Source organism: Danio aesculapii, chromosome 16, assembly GCF_903798145.1.
Source record: "Danio aesculapii chromosome 16, fDanAes4.1, whole genome shotgun sequence".
Lineage (NCBI taxonomy): Eukaryota > Metazoa > Chordata > Actinopteri > Cypriniformes > Danionidae > Danio > Danio aesculapii.
The window spans coordinates 27,845,950-27,870,174 of NC_079450.1; the positions used below are offsets into that span (position 1 = coordinate 27,845,950).

Consider the following 24,225-nt stretch of genomic DNA (forward strand, 5'->3'; position numbering starts at 1 on the left):
TGACTACTGTATGTCATTATGAACATCCTAGACTGTCATGAATGAGCTCAGGTAATTTGCTTAGGCAGTGCAATAAAGTCATAATGTTCTGTTTCTTGCACAGACTAATTGTTTTTCTTAACAAGACCTCAACATATCATGGGAAGCCACAGGTTTTAACTGTGTTTTTGCATAGTTTCGAGTCTCTAAGTGCCAACAGCTGTAGACTTGTATTTTACAGAAGATTCTACAGAGCAAAAACTTCACCTACAGGTTGAATTGCATGAAGATACATAAATGAAAGATTTTTTAAAAAATTTTGTTGTGAACTATCCTATTAATGCACAGACGATTTAGGCGGACTCAAGATCACTGTATGTGTTAGTGTGTATGTGTTTGTATACTGTACACACAGTTGAAGACAAATAGCATTTTTAGGAATTTTAAATTAAAAGTGATGTTTAACAGAGCGAAGAAAAAAGTTTTTTACTAATTCAACATTATTTTCTATTATATTCTTCTCATTTCCTTTAGTTTGGCTATAATAATAATAATAAAACAACTAAAAGTCAAAATTATTTGCCCCCTTGAGAGTTTTTTCTTCAGTTGGCTCAAGAACAAATTACTGTTGTCCAATGACTTGCCTAATTAACCTAACTTTAACCTAATTAACCTAGTTAGGCCTAAATAGCAGTTTAAGCTGATTACTAGTACCTTGCAACATAACATCATGGTCAAATATTACGTAAAGGAAAAAACGCAAAGTAAAAAAGTCATTATTCATTCATTCATTAATTTTTCTCTGGCTTATGCAAAGTTCAGACAGTATGATTTTAGTCCCGATTTGACTCAACGACAGGTTTTGAGAAATTGCAGACAAATGCCTGAAATCACAGACAAATCGGTGTTCGTTCACGTGAATAACAATCACACAGTGTGAATAATCAAAGACGCAATCTGAGAAAACAACCGATGAGTCGCCGACACCCGTGAGATACAGTATTTGGCATGCTAAATATCTGGAGCTGTTGGTGATTGAAATCATGCCCTGTGAAATGTGTTCTGATTGAAAATAACATTGGCGATTACCTACAGTCAATGAGAGAGCAGCATTCACTACTATGGGTATTTGCAGGCCAGTGGGAGATTGGGGTAGAAGTTAAATTTTCAGTTTACTCATTTTCGGTTTATTTGGTCCCAAGAAATGAAGGAAAAACTAGTGTAAATTTAGCAGGAGCACTGTTTGACGTGTCATCTGAGCAATATCACAACCGGGTTAAAAAGTAAAAATATGTTGAGGAGAAATTGCTAATTCCCTTCAAAAGCCAGGAGAGCAAAAGAAGTAAATTTTCTACCAAACTAAAGCCTTGCTTTCCATTTTGTAGTTAATAATGAAAGATATATTATGTGACCCCGCATTGTTTCCACGTCACTTCTTGCGTGTGTTGGGTTGCGAGATGTCGTTTGGACAAAGTTGCTGGCGATTCTTCCTATTCTAAAGTTATGCAGTGTGAAACCTCCATTGCCGATCCATCCTACAGTGTAAACACAGCACCAATGGAACACTATCCCAGATAGTCATGCAGTGTAAAAACATCCATGATACCACTACTTTGAAAATCATGCGGTCTGAACTGCGCATTAGTCCCTTATTTATTATGGTCACGAAATGAACCGCCAACTATTCTGGCACATGTTTTATGCAGGGGATGCTCTTCCAGCCGCAACCAAATACTGGGAAACACCCATACACTTTCGCATTAATAGAGGCACTCATACACTTCAGCCATTTTTGTTTACCCAATTAACCTATTTTATTTTGGATTGTGAACTGAACACCCATAGAAAACCTACGTGAACACAGAGAGAACAAGCAAACTGCACATAGAAATGCCCAGCCGGGACTCGAACCAGCGAGGCCTTGCTGTGGTAATTAAAAAATTAGTAATTAAAACTATCATGTTTAAAATTAGTTATTAAAACTATTATGTTTAAAATTAGTAATTAAAACTATCATGTTTAAAATTAGTAATTAAAACTATTGTGTTTAAAAAAATCTCCTCTCTGTTAAATAGAATTTGGGAAATATTTGAATCAGAATTTAAATATAAATCGAATAAATTTGTCTTGTATGGGTGTTTCCCAGTGATGGATTGCAGCTGGAAGGGCATCCGCTGCGTAAAACATATGCTGGATAAGTTAGCAGTTTATTCCGCTGTGGTGACCCCAGAGTTATAAAGGGATTAAGCTAAAAATAAAACGAATGAATGAATGAATGAATGAATGAATGAATGAATGAATAAATGAATGAATGAATGAATATATCAATGATTGATGCAGGCCAGGATGTTGTGTTGAGCGTGTGTCATGATGGCTCAAGTTTTGTAACTCTTCTAATTGTACCCCAGGCCGAGATATTTGGGATGGCTGGAGACGGGTTGTCGTGGTGATTAGTAAATAGATGGAGAGCATGTTTAGACTGAACCTCAAACTCTGTCCCAATGTGTTTACAGCCTCTCTTCACACACACACTCCATCATCCTACTTTTTCTCTCTACCCGCTGTTTTGTTTTCCAGGCTCTCATTAACAATGTTCAACATCAACCTGACAGAGAAACGCAGAAGAGAAAATCAAGGTAAGAAAAAAATAAGTAAGGGCTGTGTGTTTCTCTTCAGTGAACACACACACACACACACACACACCAGCGGGGTGTAGTATACGTATCCTTAATGGCACATGAATGAACACATCTGTATAACAGCCACATTCCCAAGAGTCCGTGGGGCCAGTAGGCAAGCAGTCCCAAAACATCTGGATTAGTGAGGACGCAAGTACACACATGCACACACAAGCTTGTCTGGTTAGCTATCCTTGTGAGGACTTCACATAGACGATTTTTTAAATATTGTGCAGACTGCATATTCTTTCCTCCAAACAAAACCAGCTAAACCAAACCCCCATGGAAACATTCTGCAATTTTACATGTTCAAAATGTATGATTTATGAGCAGGTTTATTCACTGGGTTCCTAATTTAAGTCCCCACGGTGACACAAGTCCCCATGAGTCTGTGTGCATTCAGGTATAACAAAGTCCCTTTAAAGCAAGTCATTTCACTAGGAGGCCAACTTTAGATAGCCTCTCGGGCAGTATGCTCGGGCACTCTGTCTGAATTGGGAAACATCAAATGCTCCAAAACTGCTTGCCAAGCTTACGATTACATTACATATTTGGAATCACCAATAAAATTAAACAACAACCGTCTCATAAGTTTCGTTTTGAAACATTTGAATCAAACAAAATCTGCATATTTTCAGGGTTTCCGAGCTAAGGAAAGGAACAAGATCACGACACCAACCTCATTTATGGTCATTCTACACATTATCATCCTCTGGATAATGATCGCACTGCTCTTCTGAAGTAATTCACAACTTTGTCTTGATGGCGAATCTCCTCCAGAAATGACAGCGACTTTGTTTACAAGTTTGTGGGCGTTTGAGTAGTTTCTGTTATGTGATGTGTGTTTGACAGGACAGGCTGTACCTTGCATTCGTTTCAAACAGATTACAAAACCAAAAAACTTTTGTTTCCAAGTGTAGTTGGTTCATTTAAAAGTACAGATTTCAAGCTTTATATGGATATATTTCTTACTTCTTTGGATATATTTCTGTGTATGTCTGTGAATCCAGTGTGTTTGTTGACCACAAAAACGGTCATAGAAGCACACATCTGGTCTGAGCTTCTCCCTTGGGGAAACGTTAGTCTATAGCGATTGATGATTGGCTCCTGTACTAATAGTTGGAGCTTCATTTGCCATATTGATCAATACACTTTTCCCCATTCAAAACAAAACCAGTGACATGTCTTGTGTATTCTATAGTCTTTGAGTACAAGTCTCCAGCGGGATCTAAAACTTGTTATAGACTTCTATGGCTTTGTACTGAACCAGCAATCCACTAAACCTAATGAACCTCACAGAATTTTATTTTATTTTTGCAATTGCACATTTCTAGGAGGTTTTAATGTAAGGTTTTATTTTCCTTGAGGTTGGCGATTGGTCTTTACTAAATAGGTCAAACAAGAACACCCACACTTCCTGTGTAAGAATGTATAATTAAACAAAAAAAGAGTATAGTATTAAAAATAAATAAAAGCAATTTGTAATTTTGAGAGTAATAATGTTTCACGTAATATTAATATTATTATGGGTGTTACAAAGTAAACATGTTGAATGTGAACACTTCCAGTATCCTCGTATATGAAAACAGCTCAAAATCATGAAAAACTGCTTAACAACTAGAGTGATGTTTAGGGTTAAGGTTAGGGCATTTGTAATTCAATCTGTACAGTATAAAAATGAACATAGAGAGTGCTCTAAGATGTCCTTGCTGCAGTCTGTAACCACGATGATGTACTGGACCAGGTCCACTGCATAGTGGACATTTGTATTGCCAACTAAGGTAACACCCATGGTACTGTGACGGTTGGATTTAGGGTGGGGGAGGTGTAGGCAATCGTCCATTATGTAGTGCATTTGGTCCAGTACGTCACCAAGCTGTGGGGTGCAGCGAAGTCTTGAGTGCTCGCAAAACATTTAGTATAAAGTATATGAGTGAGTGTGTATGATGCATCTGCAGGTGTCTCATGTAGGAACTGAGATCTCAGTAAGCTGACAGCATTGCTAAATATCAGGCTATTAGAGGGCAAACTGATATGCTCTCCTACATTTTGTCACCCCTCTGAAATCCTCTTCTGTCTGACCAGCTCATTTAATTGAACACACTGAAGGATTCAAGCTCTCACAACAAGCTAAAACTCACACAATCAGATCACAGTACAAGCTCAACACAAGGCAAATTTATATGTTGCAGAAGCCAATGTGAGAAATATGCTACACATATTTTCTCTTCGACATGAACTTCTGTCATCGTTTGTACAAGAAAAGTAATTCCTATGATATTGCTCTTACTTACACGTAGTTAGGCTGTTGAAAGGTTTATAGTTTCTATGTGAATGATAACACATCTGGTTTCAGACATTTAAAAGAAACTCTATCAGTCACTTGAGTACCTGAGGTTTGTTACCGTCACTGTAAGGCAGTAAAGCATATTATGTATGTCCATAATGTAAGAATGTTGAACACACTTGCAAAGCACTGGTCAATCAGTCTTGTAAACTCCTTCAGTTTTTTTAATCTGTACTCAGTTGTGTTTTTGTGACATGGCTCTTACATTTGTGTCGGCCACCATTGGGTTCCCCAGATCACACACCACAACCCTGGTTTCATTCTCCGTCCTGTGTTCACAGTTCAGCCGCTGAAGATCCTGACAGAGAAAAAGAGCGATATAAGCCCATCATTCTTTAAGTTATAGCATCTGCTATATTATATAACTAAACATTATGTCCATTCTTGTGCCTTGCTCAGTATTTAATTCATATTAAAGCAACACTGAAATGTATTAAAAGTCATATTTAATGCATATTTAAATGAATCCTTAAAAAGCTAGTTTAAATATTATATTTTATACCATGTTTTTAAATATTAATCATATGTATTGCAGAGAAAACAAATCAAATACAAAAACTGACCATTATTTTTGACTGACCAAAGAGTTACATTAAATCTTTCACTTACACTTACACATGACTTATTAACTCTTAAAATAAAAATTATAAAATAAAATAAAATCTTATACCCAGATAATAAAATTAAATTATGAATACAAACTTATTTACAGCTTTTCTCAGTCGCTTTGGTGCATTTGCACAACAGTTAATGCATTTCAAAGAGCAAATGCAGTAAAAATGTGAAACATACATATTTAGTGTCTTGTTCTCAGATACCTCACTAAATGCAGTGATGTCTAACTTTACTGTAGTTTTCAAATGGCTGTGCAAATAATACACTGTACTGTCTTTTCAGGAAGTGTCACTAAAATCTGACTTTTTTTTTGTCAGTAAACTGTCATAATGAAAACATGACAAAGCCATCTGACTATCTTGTTCATTAACAAAGGTGTCAGGACTTTTCATCTTGATGACACTGACACTTTCATTGACATGAATATTTGCTTTTGAGGAATGAGCTGTCCATTTTGAGCAAGTGACACGCTTTTGCAGGTTATCAACAAGGTTTTGCAGTTTGTACTAATTGTTTTGAGAACTGCTGTGCAAATGTAAATAGTGTTGTGAGAAATGCACCAAAGCCACTGAGAAAAACTGTAAATAATTTTTTTATAAACAATAGTATTTTTAATAGTGTGTTAAATAAAAGAGCAATAAAAAACAATGCAATGAGATGAATATAAAATACAGATAATAAAATACATATGATAAAAATAAAAATAAGCTTGGAATTTTAAAAATAGACAGATTATGAGAAAAAAATAAATAAAAAAATGTAACTAAATAAAATAAAGTCAAGTTTGTTTCCATAATAAAATATATTAATTGTTAATAATTGAATAAAAAAAAATAAAATAAAAAATACTAAAATAAAAAATAGCATTTTTATTTTATAAATTGGGTGTAAAAACTAATATTATCCCATTAATTTCATAATGTAAATATAAAATAAATAAATAAATAAAATAATCAAATTAATTAAAACAAATAAATCTAATTTAGATTTGCAATTTAGATTTATTTAAAATCAAGACAAAAAACAACAACCAAAAAATACATTTAAATATATAATTAACAACAAAATGAAATAAATGAAACAAATATATATAAAATATAAACCTTAATAAAAATATAATAATAATACAGGTGCATGACATCACTGAAAACAAAACCTAATAACAACAACAATAAACCCAGTCAATGACTAACATAACCCAGTGAAAACAAGCCTCTGGAGGGTTTAAGGGAGGGACGGACAAAAGGAAATGAAGGAGAGAAAGAACATGATGAATTCTCTGATAGTAATCACGCCATACATCACTGAGGCCCTCGCCCTGTCAGCTCTTCTACCCCCTACATCAGTCTCTCTTTTCCTTCATCTCCCTCCTTTGGCAACCACTTCCTCTCCCCAAAACAGAGTCAAACCGTAACCAGTCGGTTCCCAGAAGAGCGACTAATGCACTTGTGCAAATTGCATTAAGAGCCACTCTCAAACATGCACTGCAATTACTAGCTATTCACTGCATCTGTTAACCTCATAACTGACAGACAGAGCGCGATCTGATATTTTGCGGTCTGTGCCACAATGCGCCAGTGTGTTTGCAGAGATGATGGAGTGACCCAATGACAGCAGAAGATTTGAATGAAGATAATTCCATGTACTGTAGAACTAGCCAATCAGAGCACGCTGCTGTCATACCTGCCTCAAGAAAATGGAAATTTGTAAAAAATTGTAAATGTAAATGAACATAAATGTTGAATATAAATTGTTAAATTATGAAGCATATTGAAAGAGCATGTTACTTTTTTATTATTATTTTCTTCATTCGTAATAGTGTATTTTGAAGGTTTTCGCAAAAGTTACAGTCATTTGTTTCGAATTAAGGTATGTTCATTTTTTTATTGCCACAAATCTAATTCCATAGAACTGTATAATATTAAATAAATGTTTGAGCATGCGTTACAGAGACATGAAACTTGTTCTTTGAGCGTTTAATAAGAAACTTCAGGCATAATTAGATCAACATTCACTGCATTCCTGCTTCATTACTACATCAAAGCCACGGCGGTGCTCATGTTTGTGTTTTTAACTCTGTGTCAGAGTGGATTACAGATTTAGCATTTCATCACGGACGGATTTAAAGCTGTTTGGTACATCTGATATTTCACAAGAGCTGAGCTTACGTTAAACTGTGTCAGAACCCGGAGAAATGTCATAAAATTTTAAGAAATGCTGTATCTGGCCAAAGTTGTGACACACAACAGCAATCAGGAGAGCTAGAAAGAGAGATGGATGGAACAACACATACAACATTATACACAGCTAGAAGGATAGATGAAACGACCAAATTATATACTGAAGAAATGATAGATAAAATGATAAAACAAATGACAGAATGATCAAATGATAAAACAACAGACAGACAGACAGACAGACAGATATATAGAATTATATAACAATAGACAGACAGACATTACAAAATGATAGATAAATAGATAGATAAATAGTATGAATGATGGACTGAACGATGGATAGAACAATAGGCAGGCAGGCAGGCAGGCAGGCAGGCAGGCAGGCAGGCAGGCAGGCAGGCAGGCAGGCAGGCAGGCAGACAGACAGACAGACAGACAGACAGACAGACAGACAGACAGACAGACAGACAGACAGAAAGATAGATAGATAGATAGATAGATAGATAGATAGATAGATAGATAGATAGACAGACAGACAGACAGACAGACAGACAGACAGACAGACAGACAGACGGACGGACGGACGGACGGACAGACGAAAAGACAGACAGACAGACAGACAGACAGACAGACAGACAGACAGACAGACAGATAGATAGATAGATAGATAGATAGATAGATAGATAGATAGATAGATAGATAGCTAGATAGATAGATAGATAGATAGATAGATAGATAGATAGATAGATAGATAGATAGATAGATAGATAGATAGATAGATAGAATAATACTTAGATAGAATTACAGAATGATTAATAGAATGAAAGAACGATGGATTGATTGATTAATAGAACGACAGATAGAACAATAGAATGATAGAGCGATAGATAAAATGATAGAACAATAGATAGACAGACCGACAGATAGTTTCTAATAATCATATTTAACACATGTGCAGTGTTTATATACACAGTATTAACTAAAGTGTAAACCAGTTAAGCAAAATAAACACCTGCATGATCAGTTTTCCTGGATAGAGGATCCAGTGAGTGAGTCATAATCTATTTTAAACACAGCAGTGATCAAGTCTGAGACTAAAATAAACCTCCAACAATCAGACTCACTATAAATGAAAGACATCAGACAAAAGAATTTCACTGACTATTTATTAACTTCGCCCACCCAGAGCCACATCTGCAAACACACCGTGACGGCAAGATACACATAGATGTAAATAAGCATAGTTGTTAAAGTTGTTTACCTCACGTCTACGCTCCACACCTATATAATCTGCCTCTGGTGGCAGGGTCACGTGAAGCTCCGCCTCATACGCCCCCTCACCCTCATTGGATGCATTAATGGTCAACATCAGCAAGTTGTCGTCCCCGATTATAAGCTCAGTCCGGTCCCTATACAGAAACATAAGGAAAGCTGCATTTAATATCACTTGACGATCAGATACATATGAAGCCAAAATGAGAGAACAGCATGTGGTTAAACATAAACAAAGGATGCATGATACATCACAGCACATAAATTACAACAAGTATATAAACAATGCTCAGTGGCACACACATGTATGCAACAGACTTTCAGACTCACATTTTAGCAGAAAGTTTGAGATCTGGGATGCACATGTTGTCTTCTCCACAGTCCAACAGGATGTTTGCCTACGGGGAATGAAAAAAATAGATCTTCTCTTACTGTTTCTCTTATGCTTGTTCAATGAATTTAGCATACTGTATGTTTTTATACCTCAGGTGAGACACTGCAAGAATAAAAACACAGGCACCTATCGATTTTGAGATTTTCACAATGTTTAATTCATAAAGTCTAATGTCGGGAAAACTTTTAAGTGATACTTGTGTCAATTTGTGTCTGTACACTTTAATTACAATACATAGACTGTTTTCTCCACTTTAGTAGCACTTATATACCCCAACTTGACAGTTTTCTACATATCTACATTCTGACGTTTTCTACTGAGAGATTTGTTCACATATAATATCCCTGAGTATATATATACAGGGTTCCCACTCTGAGCCAAATGTCAAACTCCCTGACTTTCCATAATTTTCACTGACTAAAAAGCAGGATTTTCCTGACCTATAATGAACAGAACAACAGGTATATGTTGTGTTGAGCAGTCAGTTCAGTATTGTGTGATTCTGTGATCGCTGACATCAAGCAAATGGAGCAAAATTATGTTTGCACTGTTCAAACTTCTGTGACATCTGCATTGTTTTTTTTTAAATAGCATGTATAGAACATCTATTAAATTCATGCATAAAAAGTGCTCATAAATTTAGAAAACATTGGTTATTGTGGTCAAAAAGTAATGAAACAGCAAAACACAAAGAACTGCCACAAATACTGTCATAAATTTGGAGAAAAGTCTTTGCTAAATCATTTTAGGCTGCAATAATCAGAATTTTTTTCTGCAAAATCTAGTCGCAACTTTTGAGTACAGAGCAAACAAAAAACTACAGCTGCAGACACAATTTTAACAGGTACAGCTTGGTGATTGCATTTGCTAGTTGACAGATGACAAAATAGCCTGACCATAACAATGAAACATGAAACAATGTGCTAAAAAACAAATGCAAACAAAAATATATTTATGATATTCTGTGACTTGGACAAAAATGTGAAGTAAAATATAAAATTGTGTATGGAAAGCATCGTCAATGCACAGTGATGCACCGAGATATCGAATTGAACTGAATCAATGGCATGATAACATAAGCGAACCAACCGTGAGACCAGTGTAAGTTCACACCTCTAATATATGAACAATATATACCACAGAATTCTCAACACTGGATGAAGTCAGATTAAATATATATATTTAGTAATATATATATATATATATATATATATATATATATATATATATATATATATATATATATATATATATATATATATATATATATATATATATATATATATATATATTTATATGAATTATTAGTCCCCGTTTATTTTTTCCCCAATTTCTGTTTAACGGAGAGAAGATTATTTTCAGCACATTTCTAAACATAATAGTTTTATTATCTCATTTCTAATAACGGATTTATTTTATCTTTGCCATGATAACATTGGGAAATATAACAAAAAAAAAATTAAATTTAAAGGGGGGCTAATAATTCTGACTTCAACTGTATATATAAATATATATATATATTTTTTTCTCTGACTTCATCCAGTGTTCAGATTTTTGTGGTTGAAATGTATGGCTTATTTGCACATCTAAACATTATAAAACAAAAAATAAATACAAAAGAAAAAATGTTTGCATTACTCGATGTAATTAGCTGTTGATGTTTGATGATACCTAATAATAATTAGCACTAAACACTGAATGTGAACCTGCTCGTGATGGAAGGTCTTGCTGTAGTGATCCAAAACAGGCCGCAGCTGTAGGCCAACTGGAGGAGAGCTCTGGTCCAGACTGTAGTTCAGTGTCACGCTGATAGGACTTAGTTTATCCCTGAACTCGGCCTCATCCTACACACAAACACAGCAGGATGAGACAAAAACAAAGAGAAGAGGATTTCATGTTAGTTTCACTTGATGTTTTCACTCTTTTACATATTTTTGTCTTTTGATAGCAGTTTCATTCATATATTAAACAGACAAAAGTCACGGCTACAGTACAAGCAGGCTTTTGTTAGAGAGTCAAGGGCTATGAATGCTATTATTTAATTAGGTAAAAGGATTTAAGAAAATTAGAAAAATATGTTTATGTTTCTAAACTGAAATGCACATTTAAGTAGGAAAAGCCAGTGAACACAAAAGCAGAAAGACTGTGATAGGATTATAGCTGATCATCAGCAGTGTTGTTTTTGCAGGCTGCTGGACAACACTCACATAAAACTGCACTACAAATCCCATCATCCACTTCACTCACACATCTGGCCTAGATCCCAGATGATTGCAAACAAAAACAGCTGAAGCTGTTTAGGAATAATCACACAGACTATTTATACACCTCTCAAACACACACACATTTCTGAGTCTTGTAAGCTGTCAAGTGATTTTACGACGCGTTTTGCCTTGCCTTGTACCGATCTTTGCTTTGTTTGTTTGTTTGTTTTGTGTTGTTTGACGCATGAATCAACCACTTGCCTATTATTGACCACTCTTCTGGATTTGCATGTATGTTACCATTTGCCCCTGATTGTGAGCATTACCTGCCTGACCATTCTCTGTGTAATAAATCCTGCATTTGGATGTGTGACATTAGCCTATAGCTTTATAGCAATATAAATATATTGTATATTTAAATATTTAATATATAAAACACACATTATTTGAATGAACCCAGACTAATTGAAGTATATAATATAATATAATATAATATAATATAATATAATATAATATAATATAATATAATATAATATAATATAATATAATATAATATAATATAATATAATATAATATAATATAATATTAATATAATATAATATTAATATAATATAATTTAATATAATATTAATATAATATAATATTAATATAATATAATATAATATTAATATTAATATAAATATAATATAATATTAATATAATATAATATAATATAATATAATATAATATAATATAATATAATATAATATAATATAATATAATATAATATAATATAATATAACACAACATAACATAATATAAAATAACATAACATAACATAACATAACATAACATAACATAACATAACATAACATAACATAACATAACATAATATAATATTACTATAATATAATATTACTATAATATAATATAATACAATACAATACAATACAATACAATACAATATAATATAATATAATATAATATAATATAATATAATATAATATAATATAATATAATATAATATAATATAATATAATATATAGTGCTGTCAAAATTAGTGCGTTAACGCATGCGATTAATTTGAAATAATTAACGCATTAAAAAAATGTAAGCAATTAACACAGTTGCAGTTTTTTTTCCTGTTGTGATCGACGTGTGTTCAACATGCAAAGAAACATGGATAAGACCAAGAAATACTTTTAGAAGGAAAGTTTCAGTATAAAACAATTAATATAGCATTACCACGCTATCCAGCGCTTCCTCAAGTTTCATCTAATTTCCTTTGTTTAATTTTTAATCTTTCGACTTTTGTTTTAATGGAATTTGATACCACGTGCCGAACGGAAAGAAAAAACCTCCGCATTTCGTCACTCGGTGGTCCTTTAAGGTAATCAAAAATCGCTGTTTACATTATAGACTCTTAATAAGAGTATTATCTTAATCATATTAAAATCGGAGAATTGGTGTCCATGTAAATGTACTCAGTGAAACTCAGATGATGTCGCGAGCTGTCAAAGACAGCGCATTCTGTCGTGTTTCACCCTTAAACACAACTTTTGTAAAGCGTCTGCTTCACTTTGCTGTGTCAGAAACCTTGTGAAATATAGCCACACTTAAGAACGCTTAGTTTAAGCAAATTTGATGAACGCAATCATGCGTGTTGAATCTGAAGAGCGTCGCTCCGGCTGTGTTGTCCTGCACTTGTTGTGTGTCTGTGTGTGTGCACGCGTGCGTTTCCTAGCAACAAAAAGAAATGCCTAAACATCACAGATTTCACCGTCCGTATCCCTTAAAGTTCTTTAAATGTTTAGAGATGGTGTGACCAAAGTCCCTGTAAGAATTAATCTTTGGTGTGACTCAAGGCGTACCTGTGGGTGCCTTTGATGTTTGTTTGACAACAAACGAGTTGTCAAATAATTGGTGTTATCACACAAACACCCAAAAACACTTAAAATGCATGCAATTTCCATGTCATCTCGGCTCACCAAAACTGTTTTCAAGACGCACTCTCACTGAGGGGTTATTCACATAGTTTTCATTCCCTCCAGATGATCCATGCTGTACTAGAAGCTTGGTTTGGCTCACAATTAACTTTCCCAAGGGTTCAGATTTAGTTACGATAAAACAAGAATTTTTTACAAGGAATGAAGCCAGTTCAGCACCGCTCTGAGAAGAGTGTGTGGACTACAAGGCTCACCCGCAGGTACACAGAGTAGTTATGGCAGTGCTGGCAGTCCCCTTGACCCAGAACCAGCTGCTGGCTCCTCTGATGCTGGTGAGAGTCCATGAACAAGACCCGCTTTACTGCACCACGTTGCTTCAGCCAGTCCAGCTGTAGCTCCATCCGCAGAGCTGAAACACACAAACACAGGCAGGCTATTGTTAGTTCCACCTTTACTGACTCGAATTCCGGCAATTTCTGCTCCGACCAAACAGGTTTTTGACCATAAAAACTGCACGTTTTTAAGGTTAATGACTTCAGGGCTTCTGAACAACAATCAAAAAGTGCTTCCAAACACGCACACACGCACGCACGCACACACACACACCTGTTCTTTGTCATCTTCAAATACCATATGCATTGAGTCTAAACAGACCTGCATTCAGAAGTGCTGGGAAAGAGGCTTTTATTGGCTGTTGCTTTAAACGAGTTTGGCACCTTCTCCATTTTGGCCATTATTGAAGCCACTTACATACAGATGTTCAATGCACTCACATTGCACACACTTAAGTGGAAATAATAACATTTCTTATTGTTTGCAAACACCAAGACACAATGTATACAGTGATGCATTCAATTATTTACATTTGCTTGTGCTAGATTTTAATCATTTAGTTCCATTTTTTTCCATAGAAAAACTGGCTTTATTTAGAGTTTTTATTATTAATTGACTTTAAAACATAATCATATATGTTGTATTTATAAAATGATAAATATACTGTCACAATTTATCATTTTAATTTCTTTTAGCTGAATAAATGTATAACATTTTAAAACATCTATTTATTTCCTTGCTCTAAATGTGATACATCATCAGTAAGTTCATATTTTATAGCGAAGTCTGATTTGTAATGTAATTCATTTGGAGCATTCATTGTTTGGTTTAAGGTTTAGCACTCTTGATTTTTTAATTACTATTTATTAAAGCTTCAGGAGATGTCAAAAATGTTTACTTCCAAAATATGGTAAAATGCAGAGATATTGGTGTGATCAAGTAAAAGGTAACGCTTTACAATAAGGTTGTATTAGTTGATGTTAGTTAATGCATTTACTAACATGAACATACAATGAACAATACATTTAGTACAGTATTTGTTCATGTTAGTCAACTTTAGTGTTCATCCGTAGTTCATGTGAACTAACGGTGCATGTTAACAAGCATGAATTTGAAAAAAATGCATTACTGAATGTTAAATTATGATTAAAAAATGCTGTGCAAGCATTATTCATAATTAGTTCATGTTAGTAAATACATTAACTAACATTAACTAATGAAACCTTACTGTAAAGTGTAACCAAGTAAGAAAAGTGTTTTATTAACAGAAAAATGTATGCACCCACCTACATAATCAGGAATACCAATCCCAGAGATCCTTGCACACACATTTACTGACAGACTGAGAGAGAGAAAACATGAGGGAAACAATTAATACAGTTGAAGTTTTTAAAATACATCCATGTATCAAAATCCTTTACTTATTATTTTGCTAAAGAAAAAAAGCGCTTTAGTATACATTTGATTAGCAACAGCTATTCTTTCACAGTATTTTTAAGAATTCACACTTAGCTCATGATTTATACATAGCTTGTTTTGGCATGCTGTCCTGGGAGAGAGCCCTGAGCTCAAGGGATCCTCGGGCCCAGGGCTCCCCCCCCCTTTTGCAGGGCGAGGGGAGATTGAGCTCAGGTCGATCTCAAAACTCCCCCGCTGCTGAGGCTAAGGTGAACTACCTGAGAGTAAGACATTTAGAAAAAAAAATTAGGTTTATTTTATCTATAATATAGAGCATATTTGAACGGAGGGAGGAAACTGGGGAACCCGGGGGAAACCCACGAGGACATAGAGAGAACATGCACAGAAATTCACACAGGAATACCAAATGGCCCAGCGAGGACCCGGCACCATTAATATTCTTGCTGTGAGGCAACAGTGCTAGTCACTGGGCCACCGTGCCGCCCATTCTGGATAAAGGTGGAAGAAGGGGAGGAGGGGGGTTGCTTCAAGACAAAAATAGTTGTAGAGAGGAAATGAGGATCTTTATAGTGACTTGGGATCCTTTGATTGGAGGATCGTGATTAGCTAATGTGGGCCAGCTGGGTCAATCATGTGCTCCACTCGAAATTAATTTAAGATTGAACTTCATTTTGAGTTGCTTACCAGTGCAAATGTTTAAAGATTCCTAAATCAAGATACATTTACCAAGCAAGCAGCATTCTTCAAAATATCTTCTTTTGTATTCAACAGAAAACCACATGAAGGAGAGTAAATGAGGTAATTTTTTGGCTGACAAAAAATGTTTTAACGCATGTACTTTCATTAAATGTGTCAGAAAACAAGCTGATTTCTTTATTTTGTATATCAGTGTGTCTTAAATTAAGGATGTTTACATAAAACAAAATGTTGAGAAAGAATTTTGCAGACTACGCAATGTTAATGATATGACATGATGTGAATATCAGCTCTGATTTTGAACCAGTCCTTAAACCGTGAAGGGGTTAATTAAAGCATTTAAGACCTGACTACCTTGCAACTAATACAAATGTAATGTTTAAAACATGCTCCTCCATCACAAACAACTCATACAATAAGGTGAGAGCGCAGAAAGCACTCATTCACACACGCTCACACCTTTCCAGCTGGTGCTCAATAACTGTATTTCCGTTATGCCGAACATGTAATGATATCTGTGCTCAGGGACTCACAACTGCAGTCTTAATGGCCCAAAGGACCAATCCGATGCATAGCATTCCATAAAACCCAAATATACCTAATCAGAAACACCCCATTACCCCCCTAAACACACTTAGACAGCACTGAGCGTGTCTGAGTTTAAATTAGCGATAAACAGCTGGATGCTGTGCCTCATGAACAACACGAAATACCCACGAGGCCGTGTCTGATGGGATCCAGCATTGTGCATTGTGCTCCAACCACGCAAACCCTGCCATGACCCCTCTAGGTAGTGTTGCATTTTAAAGCGCACAGCAGAAGACGTGTGTACAGTGAGATATGCATATTTAGGAAAGGAAGTGGGCCCGCTACATAATTGAATGATGCCTTGTTAGTTCTCCTCCCCCGTGACAGGGTAAATGCGCAATCATGCAAGCCTACTCTCATACAAACAGTGCAGTGCCCGAAGGCTGACCCTCGTGACTCCTGGTCTCACCCCACTGGAGCTCCACCAAGTGCCATCTGGAGTTACTGCCCACTCCTCGAAGCATTAATGTGTGTGTGGAAGTGTGTGTGTGTGTGGTTTGACTCGAGCCATCTAACACAAGTAGTTCTCATCACATGTCTGACCTGTTTTGTGTTCCTTTTGTTCTGTTTCCCACCACTCTTCAGTTTCTATGACAACTCATTAATTCATTACAGGTGTCTCTTTTCAGTTTATGTGCCCCCTGTGTATTTAAGTCTCGCAGTTTTTTCCAGTCTGGTTTAAGTTGACGCTCAGTTACTCGATGTTTAGCTTTTCTTATGTGTCATATTAATGACTTTTGCCGCGTCCCAATCCGCATACTATGCATCCTAAATAGTATTTGAAGATAGAATTAGTATGTCCCAAACCATAGTATGTTGAAAAGAGTATGCCAGAGGTTCCCGGATGGTTTACTATTTCCGGTAAAAAAAAAAATGTGTAGAAGCGTCCATACTCTAACCGCTGATATTGCCCACAATACATTACGCGTTGGACGGGAATTCGATTAGAACTACAAACGCGGGTGAAAAGTGTAAATAAACTACAAACATGATGGATGCGCGAGACCAACAGTCAAGTAGAGAGGCTTCGGGAAAGATGTTTGAATGACTGTTAGTCAATATCTAGCCCACTGGAAAATATTTAAATCGCATTATCTGTGTTATGTTTCATCTGCAACAACAATACTGAACTTGTATAAAGACACGTTTGGACGTGAGGGGCTGAGGAGATTTCTCTGCATGAAAGACTCGTGAATGGGAGATTAGCCTGCTGCTGCTTCTCCAATAAGGTAGGAAGTTAAATACAACAGAAATGTGGATGGTGTGTGGATGATTGACAGAGGGCATGACTAAGCAACACAACATTTGTTAAAGAGGATGTAATATGTCCCAAAGCTTGCATACTCTTCTGTTGCACACTCGAAAGAATAAATTTTCCTTCACAAAAAAGTACATACTTTTAGGGTGTAGTATAAGTATGAGAATTGGGACGCAGCATTTGTTTCATTCATCCTTGTCTTTGTGCATTCCCAGTGATGGGAAGTTCAGCTCTTTTGGCTAAACTGCCTTAGAAGGGCCAGGTTTGGTTTGGCTCCCAAATAGTATCACTCTGAGCCTTTTATTTTAGCCCAATTTATCAATTGGCAATGGTAATGGCAATTTCTTATTAAGTGTTTTCATAAAAGCCCTTTCTTTGCCTTTTGAGTCCAGCCGGCTTACTCAGCTGTTTTTTCCAGTGCGACTGCAGGAGTTTTGAAGAACATCACAGCTATTTCACAATTGTCCAGATTTACAAAATGACAACAATCACGTTTTGTTGTTGACAACTTCAGTCCTACTACTTCTAATATGCAGACTTAAAAAAAATGAACTTTTTATGCCATCTCCATCTCGTAAACAATACCAAATTAATTTGTTCATTAGTTGTGTTTGTTCTTCTGTGTACATGGCCTGTACCACTATACTCGCTATCTGTGAAGCATGAGGGGCCCTTCCTTCTTTTATATCTTCTTCCAAGTGATTAGCCTCACACATTTATGGTGTTCCCCTAAATACCCCCCCTTTATTATTTTAAATTTAATTTAATTTAATTTAATTTATTATAATATTTTATATTATAATATAATATAATATAATATAATATAATATAATATAATATAATTTAATTTAATTTAATATAATATAATATAATATAATATAATATAATATAATATAATATAATATAATTTAATATAATTTAATATAATGTAATACAATAAAATATATACATTATTATTATTATTATTATTATTATATTAAATTATATTTATCTTATATTTGACAACAAAATTCCTTCGTTCTTAGCATTTTCTTAGTAGATAATATTATTATAATTATTATTATCATATTACATTTATGGTCCCTGCTGATAGCAAGAATATTCATAAAGGGGGAAAAACTGCAGAGAGACAGAGGTTTTAAACCTTAACCATGGTGGTGTTTCTAACATTCTCTGAATCTTTTTAATGTTCTCTTCTCTGTCTAGTTCTGTTTCTCCCTGCGTTCATCTGTGTTTCTCACTGTCTCCCGCTCCAACCACAGTTTGTCCATTTATTGTACTAAGCTACTCTTTTGTTATTGTAGAATTCCACACTTTAGTTCTTTTCGTTTGTCTCTCCAAAACCTCCAGAGCTTTCTTCCCCACGCCAACCCCAACACACAGGCACATGCACCCCAAACAGCCAAACAGATCAGCTATGTTTACAGTCACGGGCCCCAAAAACTGCTTGTGGGACACAATGTCCATCCACATTTGGGTTAAGAATGCAGGGTTTGTGTGAGTGTGTGTTTGTGTGGTTTGAAAGAATGCAACGAGACTTCCAGAAGCACTTACTTTTACCACAGAGAAGAAAAAACTGCTGTAATGTGGTACTATAGACCACATGGCTTTAAAACCTCCCAGTCAGCCATAGCTCTCTCTGGCTCAGACTGATTTGGTTTAACCAGGACTAAAGATCAACATATCGGCTCCATCAACTGAACACTTCTAGAAGACATCAATCAAAAGCTTTTTTTAAAGAACAAGTGTCACTCTCTGAGTCAAAAGCTAAGCATGTATATTTTACTAACAAGCATTGGATAAATGTAGTTGATACTCACCAGGTTACCATGATATCAGAATTGGGCATTCGGCAGGACTTGTCCTCCGGGTTGAGAATTCTGGGTCTTAAAATCAGCTGAGCATCCACGGTCACCACTGGTCTTGACCTAACATCATGGAGAGAGTTACTGGATTACAAAAATGTGTTTAAAATACTGATCTAAATTATTGGAAAAAAAAAAAAAAAAAAAATATATATATATATATATATATATATATATATATATATATATATATATATATATATATATATATATATATATATATATATATATATATATATATATATATATATATATTATAGGGTAATGATTTTGAATAGGATTAAACTTTAATAACCAAAATAAAGTCATGAAAATTCTAATCATTATTAAATATTTAAACTAATAGTATCTCAATGAGGGGCAACATGGTGAAAACCTTTTGTAAAGTGTCCATAATGGTGCATCAAAGGTATATTTTAAGTATATTTGGGAAGTAATATGTACCTTTAGGGTACAACTATGAATTCTCACTGTAAAAATTAAGTGCTGCCAACAATTTTGTTAAAATTCAAACAAATAAACAATTTAAGTAATTTTAACTTACATTAAACTAACTTTAAGGTAACACTTTATTTTGATAGTCCATTTAAGTATTAGCAGACTGTTTCCTTAATATATGTTGATACTGCTCCATCAACAGACATTTAACTGACTTTAAGAAACTTTGCAAGTACATGTCAACTTACACAAATCTTAACCCCAGCCTAACAGTCTACTTATAATCTAATGAAAATTAGTTGGCATGTAGATGCAATGTAACTTATATTCAACAAACGGACCATCAAAAACAAAGTGTGACCAACTTTAAAAATAAAATTTTATATTGTATAACTTGTTGTCTAAAGTTCTGTTCTTTGGTTCTGTGTTTAATTCTTGTTTCCTTGTTGTTAGTTTGTTTCTATGATTATTTATTGATTAATTGATTGTGTTCACCGGTGTCTAGTTTGGTGGCTTATTTTGCAATGTATTTTAGCCCTCAGTTTCCTTTAACCTGTATTATCTAGAAGTTTTATATTTTCTGTTTTGTTTCTGTTAATAAAAATTCTGTTTTCTGATGTGACAAAAATACACAATACACATTGTACTAATTGTTTACAGTAAAAAAAAAAGTTTCTGATATCATGTTGAACCATTTTTTGCATTTTGCTAGGTTCTGGAGCATACTATTTCTATAAAATCTCTCATATCAGCAAAACAATTGCAAATAAATGACAAGGATAAAGTGTTTCTCGTGAGAAAAAAAAGAGAAAAAGCTAATTAATGTAATTTCTCAGGAAACCTATTTTAGCAGCTGTGTTTCCATTACAGTTCAAACTACGCAAACTAAAAATTGCAATTTCAAATGAAAACATTTTGCAAAAAAAGTCCAATTTATTCCAGAACTACAATGGAAACATACATACTGTACTTAAAAGTTTCTATTTGTAAAAACGGTCTCCCTTGGTCATGATCAGTGTTGGGGAAAGTTACTTTTGAAAGTAATGCATTACAATATTGAGTTTCTCTCCGAAAAAAGTAACTAATTGCTTCACTTAATTACTTTTAATGGAAAGTAATGCAATACGTTACTTTTTTGTTACTTTTTCTTACCAAGCTGAAGCTTGATCTATTTCAGAACCTGAAGGGTTTTTTTTCTTCTTCTTTTTTTTAATAGAGTAGCTCTTTAATTAATAACACACTGTATAACCTACACCTTTATCCATCTTAAAAAAACACATAGAATAATAATAATGTAGCACAATGTTATCTTCTGAGAATGTCCTGAGTGCAGAGCTCTACATGCCATATATGCAGATTAATGAAAATTTAAAGCAATGTATTTGATGCTTTTGTTGTGCTTTTTGTCTTATTAGTGAAGTACAAACCATTTTCAAGTGCAATTTCTTTTCCTCTATGTTCAAAATAATAAATGCATTCTCCCATCTCAATTTTAATTCAGCAATTTACTTAAAAAAAAAAAGCTAATTAATTAAACAAAATGTAACTCGCATTACATTTTTTAAAAAGTAACTAAAATATTTAATATTTACTTAATTTTTAAAGGTAATGTGTTACTTTACTCATTACTTAGAAAAGTAATATTATTGCTAAACTCGCGTTACTTGTAGTGCATTACCCCAACACTGGTCATGATCAACAACGCACTACAGTATTTTACTTTAAAAAAAAGATTGATCCGCTCATCCAGAAATGTGAATTTTTTGATATTAGGTACTACAACCTCCCAGAAACACCTCATACTGTATAACATATGTATAAGGGTCTTGTCATTAAGCTTTGACATGAATCTTTGTCATTCATAAAGCTACAGTATGTCTCATTTGATTTAATATCTACCTATATCCATTTTCATTATTCTTTAAGAAAAAAATTCTTAGTTTTAGTCGCACAACATTAATTAATGTAATAGCAATATTTTTAATCAACATTTTATTCAAGTTGTGCACAAATCTGTAATAGAAATGCTATTTATGCTATTTATGCTATTTATATGTGTCAAACAAACTCAACATTCAGTGCGCTGTATAACTTAGCCAATGCACTAACAGAACATTTAACCAACAAAACCTAAACATTCAGTCTTATTCCAATAAAACATCAGACAAACTGAGTAAATGAGACCTTAACATGAGGTCAGTCTCTGCTCTCATTTTCAGTCTGTTGAGATTAGCACTCGAACTGGATTAACAGTGGAAATGTTAGCCTACACAAATACACCAGAGCCCACTAGAGCTAATCACTTTACCACTGACACCAAGACGACGTTTGTGTGTGCGTGCCAATGTGTGCTGGGACATGTTAATGTGCCTGTGTGTTTCTGGTGGCTTTCAGGCACTGTTTTGAAACATTTCTGAGGGAAACCTGAGCTCAAAACACCCAATTTGAAGTCTTGGCTACTCAGACTAGACATGCCACAAGTCTGTTGGTAATGTTCGCTGACTGTACTCTTATCCACTACTGTAAGAAATCCTTCTAGACTACATTATGAGGCCAGACGTTTCAATATTTTCTGTTATGCAATTTAAAAATGTGTTACTATTGTATCACAGAAAAGAGAAAAACATCTTCTTGTGTATCAGCTTTCATTCCAGCTAAACCTCAAACGCAGGTGTTTTCTGCACAGTTCAGCTTTAATGGAGAAAACATGTGAGTGTAGCAGAGAACTGTGAGTGCGTTTAAACAGAATAAGGGAGTGCTGCTACATGCAAGCATAATATTTTGTATATAGTATAATAATATACGTACACCTGGTATTTAGATCACCATCAAATGGCAAAAAAGAATAACAACACCTTTAAAAACAACATTTAACTTCTTAATGCATATTCCTGGTCTTGCTGTAAACAGTTCATTGGCACATTCTATTCTACATAAAATCAAATAAACATTCATTCATTCATTTTCTTTTTGACTTAGTCTCTTTATTATTCTGGGGTCGCCCGCCAACTTATCCAGCATATTTTTTACGCAGCGGATGCCCTTCCAGCTGCAACCCATCACTGGGAAACATCCATACATACTCATACTCTACGGACAACTAAGCCTACCCAATTCACCTAGAGCACGTCTTTGGACTTGTGGGGAAAACCGGAGCACCTGGAGGAAACCCACGCGAATACGGGGAAAACATGCAAACTCCACACAGAAACGCCAACTGACCCAGCCGAGGCTCGAACCAGCAACCTTCTTGCTGTGAGGCGAGCATGCCACCCATTGCGCCACCATGCAGCCCACATCAAATAAACAATATTTATTAAAATTAACAAAAAAGTTTTATTAAAAATATATAATAATTCTAAATTTAATAATAAAATACATGCATCATTATTATTATTACAATTATTTTTATTATTGTTATTATTATTTTATTAACTACATTGTAAAACATTAATAAAATATATTAGGATTAATGCAAAATACTCTTTATAGAAATTTACATAAAATACATCAATACATTAAAATACTTTTCTTTCTCATTTGTTTGTTACTCAGTTTTATTGTTGATTATGTTCACCTGTGTCTGGTTTAGTTCCTCAATTGGCCACGTATTTAAGAAATCAGTCAGACTTAATCGTTTATTTATCTTATATTTATACATTACATTTAAGTTATTTCTATAATACATTACCTGACAAAAGTCTTGTCACCTATCCAAGTTTTAGGAACAACAAATAATATCTTGACTTCTCGTTGATCATTTGGTACCAAAAGTAGCTTATATAAAATGCAAAGGCATTTGATCATGCCTTGATTTTTAATTCTTTAATTAGGACAGTAAGGTTTGACTTTGCTTAGACAAAAGTCTTGTCACTTAACAGAAATAATGTACAGTATAGAATATAAAGTCATGGTGCAGTGGAAAAAGAATTAATATTGTGTTTGACTCCCATGAGCTTGGAGGACTGCATCCATACATCTTTGCAATGACTCAAATAACTTATTAATAAAGTCATCTGGAATGGCAAAGAAAACGT

General features: G+C 34.4%; 1 protein-coding gene across 1 annotated transcript in view; it reads right to left on the reverse strand.

Moving 5' to 3' along the window:
* The window catches only part of itga8 (integrin, alpha 8), a 139,279-nt gene that overhangs the window by 47,870 nt on the left and 67,184 nt on the right, over positions 1-24,225 (reverse strand). Inside the window, exons 15-21 of the mRNA XM_056474916.1 lie at positions 19,706-19,813; positions 15,211-15,266; positions 13,846-14,000; positions 11,169-11,306; positions 9,399-9,466; positions 9,058-9,205; positions 5,210-5,302 (exon numbers count right to left, since the gene is read on the reverse strand). Coding sequence (XP_056330891.1) covers positions 5,210-5,302; positions 9,058-9,205; positions 9,399-9,466; positions 11,169-11,306; positions 13,846-14,000; positions 15,211-15,266; positions 19,706-19,813 — 766 coding nt within the window. The remainder of the gene's footprint in view (positions 1-5,209; positions 5,303-9,057; positions 9,206-9,398; positions 9,467-11,168; positions 11,307-13,845; positions 14,001-15,210; positions 15,267-19,705; positions 19,814-24,225) is intronic.